General features: G+C 38.4%; 2 protein-coding genes and 1 pseudogene across 2 annotated transcripts; all 3 read left to right on the top strand.

The window, feature by feature from the left end:
- Nucleotides 1-519: 519 nt before the first annotated feature.
- On the top strand, nucleotides 520-1,548 carry LOC100153216 (trace amine-associated receptor 8a-like). The gene has a single exon (XM_013988172.3). The coding sequence runs from the start codon at nucleotides 520-522 to the stop codon at nucleotides 1,546-1,548; it is 1,029 nt and encodes a 342-aa protein (XP_013843626.3).
- An 8,147-nt stretch (nucleotides 1,549-9,695) lies between these two features.
- On the top strand, nucleotides 9,696-10,730 carry LOC100155663 (trace amine-associated receptor 6-like; annotated as a pseudogene).
- Nucleotides 10,731-15,650: 4,920 nt separating this feature from the next.
- Nucleotides 15,651-16,703, top strand: LOC100154406 (trace amine-associated receptor 7a-like). The gene has a single exon (XM_001926059.5). It carries the CDS (start codon nucleotides 15,672-15,674, stop codon nucleotides 16,701-16,703), a length of 1,032 nt encoding a protein of 343 aa, XP_001926094.3. The 5' UTR covers nucleotides 15,651-15,671.
- Nucleotides 16,704-20,138: the final 3,435 nt, after the last annotated feature.

Genomic DNA, 20,138 nt, shown 5'->3' with positions numbered 1-20,138 from the left:
ACCTTACACTATAGGGAATGCTTGTGAGGAATTTATAATGGGCACCGTTTATTGGCTGGCTTCCTAAAGCATCTAGGTGTTAGCTTCTGAGATAAAGTGAAGGTAGAAGTCTTTGAAGAAGTGCCTTCTCAAGTTCATAATTATGATTTGTGATTATCCTTTAGACAGAAGAAATCCAGAGGTGTAAGGGGCCAGGTATTTAAATTAAATTTCTTGAATTATTCAGATAAGGTGATTTCTGGGCTGATGCAAAGTCATAGCAGATTTGCTTAGAGTTAACGATCTATCAGATTCAGTCATGGCTATGGAAATAATTGTATAAACCCAGAAAGAATACATTTCTGAGTTTTAAAAACTCTTTTCATCTCTCCTCATGATAAAAGGGGAAATGGATGTACTGGGAGGCAATTTTTAAAAGTAGGACTCAAGTATGCCATTTTGCTTGACTTTTTGAAGTTTCAGAATGGAAACCCATTTTTCTGAAGGGCAGCAACACAGCAAGCATCAAAGTGCAGCACCATGACCAGCAGCAATCTTTCCCAAGCTGATGTTGTGCAGCTTTGCTTCGAGAATGTGACTAGATCTTGTCTTAAAACTCCCTACTCATCTGGATCGCGCGTGATCCTGTACCTAGTGCTTGGCTTTGGGTCTTTATTGGCCGTATTTGGAAACGTCTTGGTCATGACTTCAGTTCTTCACTTCAAGCAGCTGCATTCTCCAGCCAATTTCCTCATCGCCTCTCTGGCCTGCACTGACTTTCTGGTGGGAGTGACTGTGATGCCCTTCAGCATGGTCAGGTCCGTGGAGAGCTGCTGGTACTTTGGAGCCACTTTTTGTGCCCTTCACAGCTGCTGTGATGCAGCGTTTTGCTACTCTTCCCTCTTCCACCTGTGCTTCATCTCCATCGACAGGTACGTGGCTGTCACCGACCCTCTGGTCTATCCCACCAAGTTCACGGCGTCTGTGTCAGGGCTATGCATCAGCATCTCCTGGGTCCTGCCCCTTGTCTACAGCGGTGCTGTGTTCTACACAGGAGTCAGTGACGATGGGGTGGAGGAATTTGTAAGTGCTCTCAACTGTGTAGGTGGTTGTCAGATTGTTGTAAATCAAGACTGGGTTTTGATAGATTTTCTGTTATTCTTCATACCTACCCTCGTCATGATAACTCTTTACAGTAAGATCTTCCTTGTAGCTAAACAACAAGCTATAAAAATTGAACATACTGGCCGCAGAGCAGAATCTGAGAGTTACAAAGCCAGAGTGGCCAAGCGAGAGAGAAAAGCAGCCAAAACCCTGGGTATTACAGTCATGGCGTTTATGATTTCATGGTTGCCATATACAATTGATACATTAATTGATGCTTACATGGGCTTCATAACGCCTGCCTATATTTATGAGATCTGCTGTTGGTGTGCTTATTATAACTCAGCCATAAACCCCTTGATCTATGCTTCATTTTACCCATGGTTTAGGAAAGCCATAAAAGTTATTTTAAGTGGGGGTCTTTTTCAGAATAGTTCATCAACCATGAGTTTATTTTCAGAATAAATATGAGCACTAAGTTGAGAGATTCGAGGATATGTTCAACATTATAAATTTATAATGAAATGAGATATAAGAAATGAATAAAGCCTTTCAAATTGGGGGAACATATTATTTTTTCAAATTATCCAGGAACAATGTCACGTAAAAGTCCTTTCATCATAAGATAGTGGAAAGCATATACATTGTAAAGACATTTACTGCACTAAATAAACAAATAATAAAGTGGTTTACCTTTGTCACCTGTCTCAATGCTCTGTACACATCCTGACCACATGCCCTTGTTTCCTCCAGTTTCATTGAATTCCGAATCTTGCTTTTGGCTGTGAAATCTGTAATCATTTTCTTATTTACACTCGACTCTCATTTGTCTTTGAATGGCTGTTCTTTCTCAGCCTTTTGTGACCCTACAGTATTTCACTAGGACTGTCATAACAAAGTGTCACAGAGTGGGTGGCTTAATCAACAGAAATTATTTTCTCCTAATTTTAGAGGTTAGAATTGCAAGGTCAAGGCATCAGCAGGGTTGGTTTCTTCTGAGGACCTTTCTCCTTGGATTCCAGATGGCTGTCTCCTCTCTGTGTCACTACATGGTCTTTGCTATATGGGAATCTATGTCCTAATCGCCTCTTCTAGGAAGAGCAGTCATATTGCATTAGGGCTCACCCTTCAAAGTTCACTTTAACTTAGGTAGCTTTTTTTTTTTTTTTTAAGCTCTTGTGTCCAAATACAGCTTTAGTACCAACTGCTAGGAGATATAATTTTAAAATATGAATTTTTTTTGGGGGGGGGCATGATTCAGTCCCTAACAGACAGTCCAGGCTTGATGACATTACCTAAAAGTCTGTTTATTTGCTGTTCTCCTGGGACTATATCTCCCTGTACCTTCCTGGAGCTTCTGGATTAGCAGGTAAGCCTCTCCTGCTTAGTGGCTGGGCAGGATCTTTAAATGTTCACAGGTAATATTGTGGGACCAGTAAGTGTGCCTTGGATCAAGAATTTGCTACAGACATTACACAGAGGTAGAAAATTGTGGAGAAATTTTACCATAAAAAGACTGGCATAATGACCGTTAGTTGGCAGGAAACCTGCATAGGAAAGAATGATCAGTTATCACTAGTAGTGGTCATTTCTGCACCAGTTTTTCTCACTTGAAAAGAATGTGTAACTCACATCCCCATTTTTTCTCAGAAGTTTTCTGACTTAAATAAACCCAACTGTAGGGTGTGTTTACTTCCCCAGCATGTTTTACGGTAAAAAAAATGCGATGCTTTTACTGCAAAAATCCTCGTATTAAAAAGTGTAGATTGGAGTTCCCGTTGTGGCTCATCAGGGTACGTACCTGACTAGTGCCCATGAGGATGTGGGTCTGGTCCTTGGCCTCGCTCAGTGGGTTAAGGATCCAGCATTGCCATGAGCTGTGGTGTAGGTCACAGACATGGCTGAGGCTGTGATGTAGGCCAGCAGCTATAGCTTGGATTAGATCCCAAGCCTGGGAACTTCCACATGCTTCAGATCAGGCCCTAAAAAAGGATGTTTTAGATCCCCAAAATACTGGTCTCTGGTTCCCAAGTCACAAGGAATCCAGACCTTGGTTATATGGGAGTCTACTGAGCTACACAAAAATAGGACCTATGGGCTGGCTGCCCTTGGCTACTGTCTCCCCAGGTCAAAATCCAAGCCACGGAATGTCTACTCCTAAAACCCTCAAATTATCTTCATTTGTCCACTTCAGTAGGCTTTGAGAGAGTGAGTTCCCACCTTGAGTTTGGAAATGATGGGAGATGCTAGAGACGCTTGGCATCTACCTCAGGCAGTAGGACCCCAGGGCACTAAGGCATCTGGTGGCCTTAGTGGTGGCTTAGGCAGAATAAGTGGTCAAGGGTGAGACTGAATCTGAGGCTGCACACAATATGCCTCAACACAACATCCCATGGACAAGAAAGGAATTAAAGTGAAAAACAGAGAATATTATGAACTAAATAATGACAAAACAATACAATTAAAACAAAATTTAAAATATTGTGAGAGGCAAAGGGGACATCTTTGGATGTTGACCATGATGAAACAGCTTATATCAAACCATTTCTCCCAACCAGAACAATTATAAGACCTCAGAGGAACACATAGAACAACTGCAGCATTGGAGAGCAGGCAAGACACTTTGGAATGGCTAGAACGAGATTACAGAGAGAAAGGAAAGACATTGAGGTGAGATGGGTCCTTTCCAGAGATCTTTGTATTTGCAACATCGGTTCCTGCTGTGAGACATAGAAGCTAGCAGAAAGTGGTGGCCTAAAGGCATCAATAGCCTCAGGTTGATGTTGGGGAAAAGTGCAATTTAGGGACCAAGGAAGCCAGTGTGTGAGGGGTCAAGAGCCAGAAGAAATGAGACTAGCAGGAAAGTGGGCCCAGCACACCGTGTTGTGTTTGTACTTGAGATTTTTTTCTGAGTTCTAGACTTCTCTGTGGCTAGAGTGTGAGAAGCAAAGAAGAAAGTAATTGCTAAGAAACTAACCAGAGCTTTGACAGCCTGGCAGACCTGGCAAGGCAAATATTAGAGGTCGTGGTTTTCCAAGGAGGAAAGATTGAGATATACAGCTCAGGATTACGGTTGATCCCCATAGAGGAAGGAAAATCAGAAATGGGACCAGGCTTCCCAAGTCTGAAATCTGAACTGGACCTATCACATTTCCTGATCTGCTTTTACTCTGCTTGGCAGAAGAAAACTAAATCCTGTTTGGAAGAAAACATCATCTATAATTTTATGTCCTATGACATAGAACTGAGTACTAACATCTAATAAAACATAAAACTTACCAGGATTTCATGTTATAGGATCTAAATAACTCAATAAAAATTTCCCCAAATAATGCACAGGTAATATAGATACTGGAAATACTGCATGTGGATTTAAAAAAAATTTTGTTTCTACTATTTTCAACAAAATAAAAGAGAAAGTTAAAAATCTCATCGGAAACTGGAATTATTTAAATAAAATGAAAATTCTGGGATTGAAATATATAACATTAAAATAATCAAGCACTTAATTGCAGTCTAACAGCATATTAACAGTTGCTAAAGGCTGCAAAAGAAAGGATTCTTGAAAAAAGCAGGTAAGTAAAAAGTAGGTAAGTAGAACATATACAGAGTAAAGATCTAGGAATACATAGTTTGGAAAATACATAAAGAGCATGAGTCATATGGGATGTAAAGATCTAAAATTAGTACAATGTAAATTCCAAAAATATAGGGTAGAGTGAATAAATCAGCAACAATATTTAAAGATACTTCGGCTGACAATTTTCCAAAATTTATTTAAGATATCAAGTCGGTTTTAAGAAATTCTACCAAAACAAAGGAGAGTTCCTTTCAAGTGCACAAAGAAACACACACTCAGTGTACATGCGGAAAACAAAAGACAAGTAAAACATTTAAAAGCAGTCATAGAAAGAAAACACATGACCTGCAAAGGAGGAAAAATAAGATGCTGATCCGAATTTTCAACAGACATGAGGGGAGCTTAAATACATTGGAAGAATACCGCTAATGTGTTCATATAAAATAACTGACAACCTTCTGGAGTCAGAAAATATACCACTCAAAATTAAAGGCAAAATAAACTAAAAATATTTTTGAGAGTCTTCACTGCCAGCACATGAGCATACAAAGGAAGGAAAGCGAGTACTCTGTGGAGAAGCAAACCACTTCCAGACTGAACACTGTAATGTAGGAGGTAAGGAAGGATATCACAAAGTATAAATACGAGAAAAAAATAAATGAATGCCAAAATAAAAATAAATGTATTTTGAAGCTTATAAATGCAAGATTTAAAAAAATGACAACAGTATCAAAAGAGAGATAAGGGAGATTGGGCTTATCAGACACAGCTTAGAATAGATTTACAAGGAGATCCTGCTGAATAGCATTGAGAATTTTGTCTAGATACTCATGTTGCAACAGAAGAAAGGGTGGGGGAAAAATGTAATTGTAATGTATACATGTAAAGATAACCTGACCCCCTTGCTGTACAGTGGGAAAATAAAAAAAAAAAAGAGAGAGAGAGAGATAAGGGAATTTAAGCATTTAATTGTGACCCCTAGCAATTTTTTGCATTGCATAGAATTGGTAAAATCATTAATTTATTGAAGAATTTAATTAATCAGGGCTACAAAGTAAAATTCTAGGGGACCTGCCAACAGAATACTAAAAGTGATCAATTTGTAATGGTATAGGAGGGAATAATTGAATCATTTAAAAAATCTAATTACAATCAGTCAAGAAGGCTAAAACGAACAAAGAAAAAACATGATAAATAGAAAAAACAGTAATACGGTCAATTTAAACCTAAATAGATCAACAATCATATTACATATAAACACACTAATTATTCAAATTGACAACAAACTTGTTGGACTGGGTTTAAAAACTCAGCTCTAAATTCTCTGTTTTAGTTTACCCTTGGTTAGGACAGAATTATAACTTCATATAACTGGCCAAGAATTAAAGGACAGTTTCTCAGCAGAAATTTGTTTTCAGGACAAGACCTACATTTAAATGAAGAAATTGTGCTGTGTGGGGCAGTTTCTGTTTCTTATGGCGTGGAATACAGCATGGAGTATGATATCCAATTTGGAGACAGGTGTTCCCCAGGTTCAATAGTACAAACATTGTTTACAGTGAGCTTCCTCAAGCATCAGCTACAAACATGTTTACAAAAGCAGTGAAACAAGGTTCTATGTCCTTACTGTTAGGATTTTTCAGTTTTCTATTTCCCAGCCTTCTGTGGGTAATTTTTTTTTTTTTTTTTTTTGGGGGCATTTTCAAGGTTCACACTCACCTCCGTGTTATTTTCGATGCACAGTTTCTTCTTCCCACTTTCTGTTAATGTCATGTGCTTTGGGTCGTTCCCTAGATTCTTGTTTTCTCAACTTTCATTTCCGTGTCTTTGGCTGGGGCTCTGTTTTCTTAAATCTCCTCGGCTTCCACTGCTTCTATTCCATAGCAAGGAGTTTAGTCCTTCTTGGTCACCAATAGTCCTTCAACAATAAGGAATCAGGCCTTATTTTCAGATCTTGCATAAGCCGAAAATTGGCATTTAGGGGACATTCTCCTAGTGTAGTAACGACCATGACAAAATAGTATATTAACCACAATAATTTTCTTTCCAGCATGATTACTTCCATGGGGCATGTCACTTCACCACTTAAACACACAATGGGGAAATAGTTACTTGACTGTCATGATATGTCGCAGACACTGCTGATCATAATGCAACTTATGATGTCACGAGCTTATAGCAGAAGATGATATGTTCAAGAAATTGTGTTTGGACATTTAGCTGTCTATTTGGAAAAAGAAATTGTTAGATTCCTGCTCCCTCCTCTTTCTCTACGCGTACACACACACACACACACACACACACACACAGACACACATTGCTTCAGGGTAGATTGTAAAATACAAAACCATAACAATTTAGAAGAAAATACTGGAGACTATTTTCATAGATTCTCATGGAAAGATCGACAGATTAACTACAAATTTAAAATTTCTATTTTATTAACTACAAATAAAAATGAAGCTGCAGATAAGATGAACTTGAAAAAACACTTTAGAACATCTATCCTATTCTAATTACTTAAGTTGAAATGAGGAAGAATTAGGATTATTTTTCTAATGCTTGAGACTCAAAAGGCCAGGCCTTGTTAGGACAGGAAGAGCCGATATTCAATAGCTTTGGGGGAGTTCTGGGCAATAGGAAAACTTCCCTGCATCCCAGAGTAAGAGTAGGACAAATAATTGGAGAATAAAAATAAGTGAGAAAATAGTGAAGGTCTCTAGGCAAGCGTATCCCATCTCTCCCTGCATATGGTATGGGTTGGACAGGGGCTCTCCAAAGAGATCTACATCCTAAACCCTAGAACCTATAAATGCTAATCTTACTTGAAAAAAGGAAATATTGGTGGATGTGATTAAGAATCTTAGAATGAAGAAACTATCCTGGATTATCCAGGTGGGTACTAAATGCCAGCACTGTGCATGTTCTTACAAGAAAGAGGCACAAGGCAACTACACACAGAGAAAAAAGGCAATGTGGCCCCAGAAGCAGAGGTTGGAATGATGCGACCACAAGCCAAAGAACACCGACAGCCCGGAGAAGGTCAAAGAGGCTGGGGTTCCCCCTAGACCCACCAAAGGGAGTAGGGCCCTAGTAATACTTTGATTTTGGATTCCATACTTTGGCCTCCAGAACTATGAGGGAATACCCTTCTGTTGCTTCAAGCCACCAAGTTCATGGCCATTTGTGGTAGCAGTGACAAAATGAATTTAGTCAAGTATGTTTGAAGGGAGAAGGCCCAGGTGTAGAGGGAAGTCATTCTCCCTTTCCTGGGCAGAACGCACTGAATATGAAGGCCACAGTGCAGAAATGGACACATAGGCTGTCACAGCATGTAGTGTGGGACAGCCTCACAGCGCATCTCACAGCTCTGCCACAGTGCAGGGACGGGAAAAGATTCCTGAGTCTCTGAGGGCAGCATTGAGTCATGATAGGTCCTAGAAATCCCCACCCAACCTTCCATGGTCCTGTGTGGCACCAGCACAGCTGAAGGACCCCTTGCTCTGAGAAGCAGTGTTCCCAACACCACTTATTGCAGAGACTGTTTCTCCCACATTTGGGTCATAGATTGCTGCTTTTGTCACAGATGGATTGACCATAAGTGTGGGGGTTTATTTCTGGGCTCTCTGTTTTTGGGTCATACTGTACTGTTTTGATCACTATAGCTTTGTAGTATGGTTTAAAGCCAGGGAGCATAATTTTTCTTTATTCTTATTACTTTATACTTTTCATGTGTGTTAATTTTAGCTTGAAGCCCATTGCTGCTATTGCTGTCTTATGTCTGTCTCTCATATAACATGAAGACCCCCTTAGGGGCAGGCAATATTTCTTGTTTACCCATATCTTAAAGACCCTGACAGAAATAGATGCTTAATGAATAAGCGAATATCAGTATTGTATACATGATTGACTGGTATACAGCTGAATTTACGGATGTCTTAAGATGACTTACACCCCATAAATCTTCTAATGCTTTGAAGCATCTCTGCCTTTTTCCTCGTCTTAAGGAGAATTCTCTCCACTTTCACTGTTGAGGATATCATATGAGGTAGGCCCTTTGTGTAGAGACCTTTACAGGTATAAACAATCACTTACCTTTTTAGTTAGTTAAGAGCTTTTGCTTTCAGTAATGATTCAAATTTGAAATTTGTCAAATACATTTTGGCGTTTCATCAGATGGTCATAGAAGTTTAATCTGTTAAAATGGTGCATTATAGTAATACGCTGTCCATGGTTAAAGAAAATGTCCGTTCTGGGCATGGACTCTAATCAAAATGTATGTGTTTGTATATGCTGTGGGTGTTCGTTTGCAAAAGTTTACTGTTTTTGCATCTTTGTTTATGAGTGAGAGTGTTCTTTCATTTTCCTTGCGTTCCATGCTATTCTCCCTCAAAGAAGAACTTTTAACTAGAGATTGTCTTCTCCCTGTTCACACCCTGTCCTATAGGGACTCCGCTGTACATGATTTTGGACATGGGATTTGGCTGTGCCTCCTGGGGATAGTTGTATCCTGACCTTTTCAGACAGTCTTGGGGGGTGGGGAGTATGCAAGGGTGGGTAGTAAAGGTAACCAATGAATAGCAAATAGCACACGTCTCACTAACTTGGACAAAGAGGACTCTCCCCCATATCCATATGTAAGCCAAGAAACAACAGAGTATGGATAAATTGTAAGGCAAGACGTATTTTGTGGCTAAAGCAAATGTGCAAGCGATTTATTTGAAGTGAAGTTCTTAGTTGACTTCAAAAACCATGTGCAATTATATTCCAAAGTGTAAGAAAAATAACGGTAATCATAGCTAAGATCTCCTGGGTATTTAAACTGAAGCTATTGTTATTTTACACGTTCAGAAATTAAAACGAATATGGTTTGTAACAGGTCATGGAGATAATATTTGGGAACTCTGACAAAGGTAATGAGTTCAAAGAAATCTTTTCTCTCCCTTCAGGCAATAGCAAACTGCTCTATCTGGTGTGATTGACAAAGGGGCAGGTGTTGTCCACGGGTTAACGCGCTCTTTACAGCAGCAGCATGAACAGCCTCTCACCTTCTGCAGCTGTGCAGCTCTGCTAGGAGAACGTGAACGGATCCTGCGTGAAAGCCCCCTACTCGCCTGGCTCCCGGCTGGTTCTGTACACAGTGTTTGGCTGTGGGGCTCTGCTGGCCATGCTGGGCAACCTCCTGGTGATGATTGCCATCCTTCACTTCAAGCAGCTGCACTCGCCCACCAACTTCCTCATCGCCTCTCTGGCCTGCGCTGACTTTCTGGTGGGAGTGACTGTGATGCCCTTCAGCATGGTCAGGTCCGTGGAGAGCTGCTGGTACTTTGGGCGAAGCTTCTGTACTTTCCACACGTGCTGTGATGTGGCCTTTTGTTACTCGTCTCTCTTCCACCTGTGCTTCATCTCCATCGACAGGTACATTGCTGTCACCGACCCTCTGGTCTATCCCACCAAGTTCACGGTGTCTGTGTCAGGGCTATGCATCAGCATCTCCTGGGTCCTGCCCCTTGTGTACAGTGGTGCTGTGTTCTTCACAGGTGTTCATGCAGATGGGATAGAGGAATTAGTAGGTGCCCTTAGCTGCGTAGGTGGTTGTCAGCCTGTTGTAAATCAATTTTGGACTTTGATTGACTTTCTATTGTTTTTCATACCTAGCTTTGTTATTATATTCCTGTACAGTAATATTTTTCTTGTGGCTAGAAAACAGGCTAAAAAGATTGAACACCTTAGTAGCAAAGCCAAAGGATTTTCAAGGTCAAACAAAACCAGAGTGGCCAAACGAGAGAGAAAAGCAGCTAGAACCTTGGGTGTCACAGTGGTAGCATTTTTGATTTCATGGTTACCGTACATGATTGATTCATTCTTTCATTCTTTTGGGGGATTCATAACACCTTCATATGTTTATGAGATATTTTGCTGGTTTGGTTATTATAACTCTGCTCTAAATCCTTTGATTTATGCTGTATTTTACCATTGGTTTAGGAGAGCAATAAAACTTATTATAACTGGCCAAGTATTAAAAGATAGTCCATCAACTATAAATTTATTTTCTAAAGAGACCTAATTTTCAAATTCAGGAATTTATTGACTTATTTGGAATTTCTCAATAACTATGACATGCAATGCATTTCATAAAATTGATGCATTCCAACTGGGAAGGAAAAATGATACCTCAATTTAGTAATATAACCTTTAAGCTTGTACTCTCTTGATGAGTGAACATCTTTAAGCATTTCACAGAAGTATATCTTCTAAAAATGCTTGACACAAAGTTGCTGTTTTCTACTTCCTCGAATCTGCACACTTCCTTGCTTTGTCAGTTGTTAATTATTTTCTTTTCCCTGGTTTTGCTTTCAGGCTGAACTTTTCTGTCATTTCAACTGTTTCCTGCTTCCAAGTTCCCTGTGAGAGTCTTCTTCTCCCCTTCTTCTTTTTTTTTTTTTTTTAAACTCATTTAACTTTGCCTCCATTTTCAGACAGTTGTTTCTCAGGTGACAGTCTTCCAGGAGCATCTGAGGTCACTGAGTCATATACATTGGCAATTTCAGACTCAGGAATGGACTCATAGTTCATAATTTGTGGGGATTTTTTTGAAGGTAGGAGTTACCATAGATAGATGGTAAATTTCTACAGTGATTATCTTTTTATGATTATTTTTCTCATCCCATGAGGTATATTACTTTACCTTCCAGTCCTGATGGAGGGAAGTTTTTGTTATTTTTTTCTGTAAACACTGTCCGAAGTTTATTCATTGTTGATGACAAGAATAACAACGTATTGTGAGTTATGGGGAAAGGATGGATTGTTCGGAAATTGGTGAAGTGGCATATAGCTTTTTGGAAAAATACATCCAGCATCTTTTGCATTGTACCATTCACACAAACAAAACATTTTTTCAGATGTTAAAAATTTTATAAGTTTTCATTGGAGGACTCATGACTAAAGATCCATATAGATGTACACACTCAATTTAAATGTGTGATTAGTTATACAGACTTAAAAATAATTTTACTTAACATTTTTGGTAAGATTATTTTGCATTTGGGGCTGATTACTGCTTGTTTTCACCTCAGCAAAACTATGTACTATTTGGTTGTCACATTTTTTGATGATTTCAAGACTGCTTAGTACATTCAATGGTTACTAGATCATGTTAGAGAATTGTTGTTAATATTGCTCAGTGTGGTAGTAGTATTTTCTTAAAGCTATTTATGAATGACTTAATATAATGTCTAGCACTTGCTTCGTAATATTTGCAGAGGGAAAAAATGTGCTTAAGACACAAAAGACAGGCAAAATGCTGATAATTAATGAAGCTGGGTAATGGGCATATTGAGACTCACTGTATTATTTTGTGTTTCTTGCATGAATCTGAAAATATGTATAATAAAAAGTTTTAAAATTGAAAATAAAATAAAATTTTAAAATGCAACAGAAAGCAAAGGCTGGTCAAGGAGTCAAACTTGGAAAACTTTGGCAGCATATCAGATCAAGAGAGGGTGAATAGATTAAAAAATATAAAAACCTTTTAGAAAATAGTTAAGACAGAGACAAACACCCCATTAGACAAATGAGTAGGCAATTTCACAGAGAAAGAATACAATTGGGTAATAAATACATTAAATGAAAATTTATAAAAAATCAGAATACTAATAAAAGTAAGCAAATTTTCATATATCATGTTGGCAAGCATTAGAAGGATCAATAATATTTGACGTTTAGTGGGAGCTTGGGAATTTGAGCACTCTCATGAGAGTAATGCACATTCACACATACCTCCAGAAAATAAAATTTAATTTCTCCTTTCTGAGGGAATTTAAGCATTTTGATGAAAATTCTAAACATACATGTCAGTTGACTCTGTCATTCCATTTCTAGTAAGTAATCCTAAGAAAAGATACAGGCAAATAAGAAACATGACAAGGACTGCCAGTGTATAACAATCATTAACTGGAAAAAAAAAACCACTAGATGATTTGGGTTAAGTTAAATAAATTGTGCTGCACCACATAATGGAATGTTACAAAGCTGCTAAAAAGCACTAAGTGCTATATAAACTGACATAGATAAATTACCACAATGTAATTTTTGACCTGAAACGACAAAACCAAAAAATTCTAATCTAAATTATAAAATGGTATATGTAATTTGGCTGCATATATGTATATACTTCTATATGCTTTTACAAAGTCTAACTATATGTATAAGGACAGTGTGTGTGTGTGTGTGTGTGTGTGTGTGTGTGTGTAGGAATTTTACTTTGTAAATTATCCTTATTATTTGAATGTTTATGATGAAATTAGCATACCAAAATGGACATTTACATTTCATATATCTGTCTTCTACTTGAGTAATGAATTTAGACTTGTCTCTGTGTTTGCTTGTTTTACTATAATGAGAATATTTTTCATGTGCATATCCCTAGTGTATATTTTTCCTACCTATTGAAAATAAATTGTAGCAGCATTGGTACATTTTGAGGACAACATCTTAAAAAGATTAAAGGATCTTAATGTTATTAAAATAATTTAATATTGTTTTGAAGCATGTCTTTAAGAGCCTTCAGTTCTCCCTTTCCTAAGGATTCATTATGTGCTATTTTGTGGGCTCTTATCAATACATCAAGCCTGATCCCACCTTCCACCCCTTCCACAGTGATATCATGCCATTGTGATCCATTCTCACATGTATTCCTTGGGCTTCTGTCAATATAGATTGGCAAAATCATGTACTCTTTTGTTCTGAGTTGTATGTTCTCACGGGTCACGCTTCGTAATTTATTCTTTGGGCTCTGCTGGCTCTGATTCTGCTTATAGGTTTAGAGATGAGGAAGGTGTTCTGGGAGTTCCTGAGGAAAGTCAGTGGTGCATCATAAGGCAACTACCTCAGGGGGAGACCTTATAGCTTCTTCAGTCAAGGGGAGACTGAACTCAGGTAATGGTTGGAGGACTGCAGGGATTGGAGGTAACCAGTTTCTTCAGATTCTGCCTATATGTTACCATCCTAATTTTGAGAATCCTTTTCCTTCCTAATCAATGCCAGAATTTTAGTGAAAGATGCTCTGGGAGTTTGAGAATTCTGTCTGCTTTGTAATTTGGCCTCCTAAGAATTAGGCTGGGAGTTTGGTTTCAGAAATTCAGTTTGTAGTTACTGCTACAGTTAAATATATATATTTCCCATATGGTCCAGCAATTCTACACCTAGGTATTGACCAAAAAGAAATAAAATAATTATACATGAATGTTCATAGCAACACTTAATAACAGCCCCAATGTGAACACGAGTCCAAATGAATATTGACTGGTATGTGAGTCAAATAATTGTGGTATATGCACAAAATAGATTGCTATTTAGCAAATAACAAGGAAAAAAACTCTTAATATACCCCATAAATGGATGAATCTCACAGACATTGAGCTGAGGTATTGGAAAGCATGTCTATCCTATACCTTGACTGAAGTGGTGGTTACACGGGGTGGATACATTTATCATAATTCATCAACCTGTATACTTTAAAACTGTGAATTTTTAAAGTATAAATTATACCTCAAAGGCAGAAAGCTTATTTTGTAAAATGGCCAGAAGTCATTCATCAGAGATATCTTTTTCAAAGTCTAAGCTGTGTATCAGTTCCAGAGCCCTAAGAGGAAATGAAAAATCTAATATATGGCATCAATGAACCTTTCCACAGAAAAGAAAATCATGGACATGGAAAAGAGACTTATGGTTGCCAAGGGTGAGGTGGAGGGAATGAGATGGATTGCGAATTTGGGGTTAATAGATGCAAACTATTGCCTTTGGAATGGATAAGCAATGAGATCCTGCTGTATAGTACTGGGAACTATACCTAGTCACTTATGATGGAGCATGATAATGTGAGAAAAAAGAATGTATACATGTATGTGTGACTGGGTCACCTTGCTGTACAGTAGAAAATTGAAAAAAAAAAAAAAACCAGTAAAAAAAAAAGAAAAATCATCAACAGTATATTCCAGAGTTAATATAGGGATATTCATATTCCAAAGATGCTTTATTCACGGTATTTCTCTAATATCTCTTCAACAGTTCCCATATGGAAAGAACAACACACCCTCTAAAATAAAAATCTTAGCAGGAACTGCCTTTTGGGTGTATGTACACTTCCTTCATGTATTTGGACTCTACACCTTACTTTGCCAAATCAGAATTGTTAAAATTAAACTTGAAACGTTATAAATTTTAGTATATAATTTAGTACTTAATCTCTTTACACAAACCAGTATTGGAAGGGATTAAGAATTTCTTTGAAAGAGTTTTAGTGACAAACAGGAATATCAATCAGTGATTCTTACAAAAATAAAAATGGAATCTCCTATAGTTATTAGGAATAAGAAATATGTCTTTCAAATTCTGGACCAAAGTTTTTAAGAACAGATGCTATTTCCATTTTTATTTCATGAAAAGGTCAAATGTCATCAGGAAATTAGTAGGGCCTAAACTTACTTTTAGGATAAACATAATCACTATTTAAAATGTGCTTTTTTTCCACACCTTCCACCATGGGGATTCAGTCTTAAGGGCTTGGTGTATTAGAATCATTTAGCTACTTTCCTGAGGGGAGAGTGTGTTTTGGGCGTTATCTTCACTCTGATAAATTAGGAAAAGAATGCTAATAAAATGTGGCATTTGAACAAGCATCACATAAGAGCTTCTTGAAGATTAGTGCTTCTCAGATATGAAATACTAGGTAATGCAAATGAAGACTTTTTAAACATTTAAATAAACAGCATTTTATGTACTGAAATTTAACGGCTTAGTCATTTGGAAGTGGCTTATTTTACAAGATGAGAATATGAATCACTTTACAAACATGAAAATAAGGCTTTGCACTTAAAAAAGAGCTAGAGACAGCATGTACTGTCAAGTACTAACGTAGTTATCTTTTTTTTTTTAAAGTACTTTGAAACGTGAAATGACATCCTGGGCCATGGATGGTGGCAGTTTTTCCAGGTATCAAAACAGAATCATGAGCAGTGATTCGCCCCCTCCCGAGGCAGTGCAGCTCTGCTATGAGAACCTGAATGGATCTTGTGTCAAAAGTCCCTACTCACCAGGCCCCCGCCTGATCCTGTACACACTGTTCGGCTTTGGAGTGGTGTTGACTGTATGCGGAAACCTCTTGGTGATGATTGCAATTCTCCACTTCAAGCAGCTGCATTCTCCAGCCAATTTTCTGACCGCATCCCTGGCCTGTGCGGACTTCTTGGTTGGAGTGACGGTGATGCCCTTCAGCACAGTGAGGACAGTGGAGAGCTGCTGGTACTTTGGGCAGAGGTACTGCCAGCTTCACTCTTGTTTTGATGCGTCATTCTGTTACGCTTCCATCTACCACTTGTGTTTTATCTCTCTGGACAGGTATGCTGCAGTCACTGACCCCCTGATCTATCCAACCAGATTCACCTCATCTGTTTCTGGCATGTGTATTGCCTTCGCCTGGCTTTTTTCGATGATTTATAGTTTTTCCCTTTTTGGCACAGGTACAAATGCAGCTGGGCTAGAGGATCTCGTAAGTGCTCTGTCCTGTGTGGGAGGCTGTCAATTTACAGTGAATCAAAGCTGGGTATTGGTCAATTTTCTATTATTTTTCATCCCCACCCTTGTGATGATAATACTTTACTCTAAGATTTTCCTCATCGCTAAACATCAGGCTAGAAAAATCGAAAGTATGAGCAAGGAGACTGAGAGATCCTCAGACAGCTACAGAGACAGGGTGGCCAAGAGGGAGAGAAAAGCCGCAAAAACTCTGGGCATTGCAGTGGTAGCATTTCTGATTTCCTGGTTGCCATACTTCCTGGATTCAATAATTGATGCCTATCTAGGTTTCATCACTCCCACATATATTTATGAAATATTGGTTTGGATTGCTTATTATAACTCAGCTATGAATCCTTTGATTTATGCTTTCTTTTATCCTTGGTTTAGAAAAGCCATTAAACTAATTGTCACTGGCAAAGTCTTGAGAGAGGATTCCTCAACAATAAATTTATTTTCTGAGTAGGTTCTGGTTTTATTTTGGGAAACTGTAAATAGACTCATGCTGGACAGATAATGAGGAGGAATTGATCATAAAAGTACAAAACTTTTTAATGTAAAATAACCAAATTATGGCTCAACCTTGATCTAAATGTTAAATTGAAGTTCACAGTTCTTTGGCAACTATAACATTAAAACCCATTTGTAATGGGAACAGGATGGCCTTGTAGCCAGAAATGCCTGGATCACAGTACTGACTCTGCCTTTTAACACTGTGATCTTGAGCAAATTAGTTTTCTCTGAACTTCACTGTATCTCTCTGGTTAATAACCTGCCCCTGTTGGGATTTATGAGAAAATTAAGGAAATACATGTAAAGGACCTAGGATATATTTGTTATTCTAAACCCTCCCTTTAATTGCTTTATCTTAGTTCAATCCTTGCCTCTATCTTCTCTTCCTTCCTGTAAAATGTGAATACAACCCTGAGATACTTAGTGGGGTGGTAGCTCCTTGCTCAGCAAGGGCAAAGGAAGTGTCTCTACTGTCAAAGTGTTTAAATTTGCAAGTGTAAAAATGTGATTTCAGAGTCAGGTAAAAATCAATTAAGAGAGAGTTTTATTTACTATGAGATAAATTCAATTATTTACCACAGGAAAGATAACTAGAAACATAAATAACGTTCATTTATTCAGGGAGCTTCTTCCGGATAAGTAAGTCTGCTCATAAAATTATATTCAGAAATTTTACCCATTACCAAACGTTTAAGGCAAGGATTTTAAGATTGTTATTTATTATGTACTTTATTTTAAAATTAATTTATTTCGTATTCATTTATTGTACATTGTTCTACAAATAATTTACAGAGGATTTTAAGAATATACATGAAATCATACCTTAAAAATGTATTCAAAAGAGGAAAGAAAATTGAAAGGAAGGAAGTAATGTGAAGTCAAGGCAGACTGCAAAATGCGCTTTGCCATGAACCACAAACTTGGTTCCAAGGCAATAAAGAGAAATGAATTGGTCACACAATTCACAGTGGGTAAACCAAGCCAATTATTTCAGAGAATTTTTCTTGGTACTAAGTGGGTGCTGTTATGTCCATGAACAACGTTAATTAATTAACTTTTTTTTTTTGGTCTTTTGTCCTTTTAGGGCCGCACCAGCAGCATATGGAGGTTCATTGGCTAGGGGTCTAATTAGAGCTGTAGCTGCTGGCCTACACCACAGCCACAGGAACACCGGATCCAAGCCGCGTCCGTGACCTACAGCACGGCTCACAGCAATGCCAGATCGGATCCTTAACCCACTGATCGAGGCCAGGGATCCAACCCGCAACCTCATGGTTCCCAGTCAGATTTGTTTCCATTGTGCCATGTGTGGAACTCTGTAAATAAATGTCTTATATCTTATTCTAGCTTTAATCTCGTTTCAATTAGACATTGAGATTTTAAAATCTTATTATATCTTTATTATGTCTTTGGGGCAGGAGTGAATATATATCTAACCATTCTTGCTATATTTTAAAAATGTCTAGCTTGATGTAAATCAGCGTTATCTATTAGGACATCAATCCTGATTGTCACACAAATACTTTGAATTGGTAAACCTTTCTGGAAATAGTGTATTGTTTCTGATTACACTGTTCTTGTGAGAAGCTGTCTTATCTTTATCTGATTTTACAGATGATTAAAAGCACCCTAGCCTGTATAATATCAGTTTATCTACAATTCTTCAGTATACTAAGTACAATAAATTTATTTCGACTCCTATGGTTTCGGTACAGTAACTTTTTTCTTATCCTGTTTTGCAAGCTATTATTGGAATAAAATTAGTCTTTTGAGGTCAGGCAAGAAAATTTAAGCATAGCATATTCCCTGCCCATATTGGGCTAATCTTAAGGTGCAATGTGTATCTACTTTATACGTTAACCAGACCTCTTCAAGGCAGGAATGCCTGATCGAATGTAAAGTTTTTTTTTTTTTTTTCCTTTTTCTGATGCCAACAATGTAACTCCTTAGAAGGTAATCTTTTCCTAACTGTGTAAGGGGTCATGGTGACCTGTGGCTCATTTAGTATGTGCTTATCCAGACTATGTATCTTTGGTGAACTTTATATAACATGTCAGTGTATCATTTTGATGTATGTTCCTTTGTTTCAAAAATATATATGACTGCACTTTCTGAAAGATGCTTCCCGAACTATAATCCTCATGTTGGTGCCAATGAAATCCTCTATTTCTTCCGTAGATTGACTATTTATTATTTTTTTCATGGACATAGCAGAATAAAAATATTTCCTCTCCTTTAAAAGACAAAAAGGAAAAAAAAATCAGGGTTTAAGAAATCTGCTGAATATCATAAAACTTCTGGATTCCAATAAGCTCTTCTTAGGTGTTCCTGTTGTGGCTCAGTGGGTTACAAACTTCACTGGAATCCATGCGGATGTGGGTTCAATCCCCAGCCTCACTCAGTGGCTTAAGGATCTGGCATTGCTGTGGGCGCAGGTGCAGCCCTAAAAAAAAAAGCACTTCTCACATTTATTTCAATATACTTCTCTTTTTTTTAGTAGCCTTTTTTTTTCCTTTCTTTCTTTTTTTTTTTTTTTCTTTTTTAGGGCCACACCCAGGGCACATGGAGGTTCCCAGGTTAGGGGTCTAATTGGAGCAACAGCTGCCAGCCACAGCAACGTGGGATCTGAGCCATGACTGTGACCTACACCACAGCTCAAGGCAACGCTGGACCCTTAACCCACTGAGTGAGGCCAGGGATCGAACCCGCAACCTCATGGTTCCTAGTCGGATTCGTTTCCGCTGCACTGTGGCGGGAACTCCAGTAGCCTTTCTAATATATTAGACAAATCATCAAATTTTACCATTTTACTGTCCTTTTGTAGGTGCAGACCACAGCTTAAGTATTCTGAGCAAAGTCAGATAGCCAGTCTCATGAATTCATGTGGGGGGTGGTCACAAGCTCCAAGTCCATTTCAAGGAGATTAAACCCAAAAGCTCTGGCCATGTCTCATTGTAATGCTCCTTCCCCCATCTTGACCAGCTTGGGCTGCTCACTCCCAGCTAGAGAGGGAATGTCACCCACTCCTCACCTGCCATTCTATAACCTGTTCCCCACGCAAATAAGGGATCCTTGCCCAGAACCAATCAGAGGATCAAAAGGTGCCCCCCATACAGAGATCAAAACAACACTCAGCCCTTACTCACATGCACGGCACAGGGGGGTTGGGACAGTAAATTAGCAGGCATGGGGACAAGAGAATGGGGGTCCTCAAACATGTCTGCAATGTAGAGATATAAGGAAGGACCCAGTTGCAGCCAGCACCAGTCACTACCCCAGAGCAGCTTGCTCTCTCTGAGGGTGTAAATAAAACTTGTTGTACACTGCTACCTGACTCTTGATTGCCTCTTTAGATCTGCTTATTCAGTTGTGCTGCTGATCTGCCCTG

The sequence above is a fragment of the Sus scrofa genome, chromosome 1 (genome assembly GCF_054392235.1).
Source record: "Sus scrofa isolate SSC_HxYL_T2T_F1_AM1 chromosome 1, Sscrofa_HxYL_maternal_Yorkshire_Landrace_v2.0, whole genome shotgun sequence".
In the NCBI taxonomy this organism is placed as follows: domain Eukaryota; kingdom Metazoa; phylum Chordata; class Mammalia; order Artiodactyla; family Suidae; genus Sus; species Sus scrofa.
The sequence above is the reverse complement of the archived record's forward strand: the minus strand, read 5'-3'. Positions and strand labels throughout refer to the sequence as shown.

Bases quoted from the DNA above. Each gene is read 5' to 3' on its own strand.
- LOC100153216 (XM_013988172.3), top strand. From the start codon at position 520: ATGACCAGCAGCAATCTTTCCCAAGCTGATGTTGTGCAGCTTTGCTTC.
- LOC100154406 (XM_001926059.5), top strand. From the start codon at position 15,672: ATGAGCAGTGATTCGCCCCCTCCCGAGGCAGTGCAGCTCTGCTATGAG.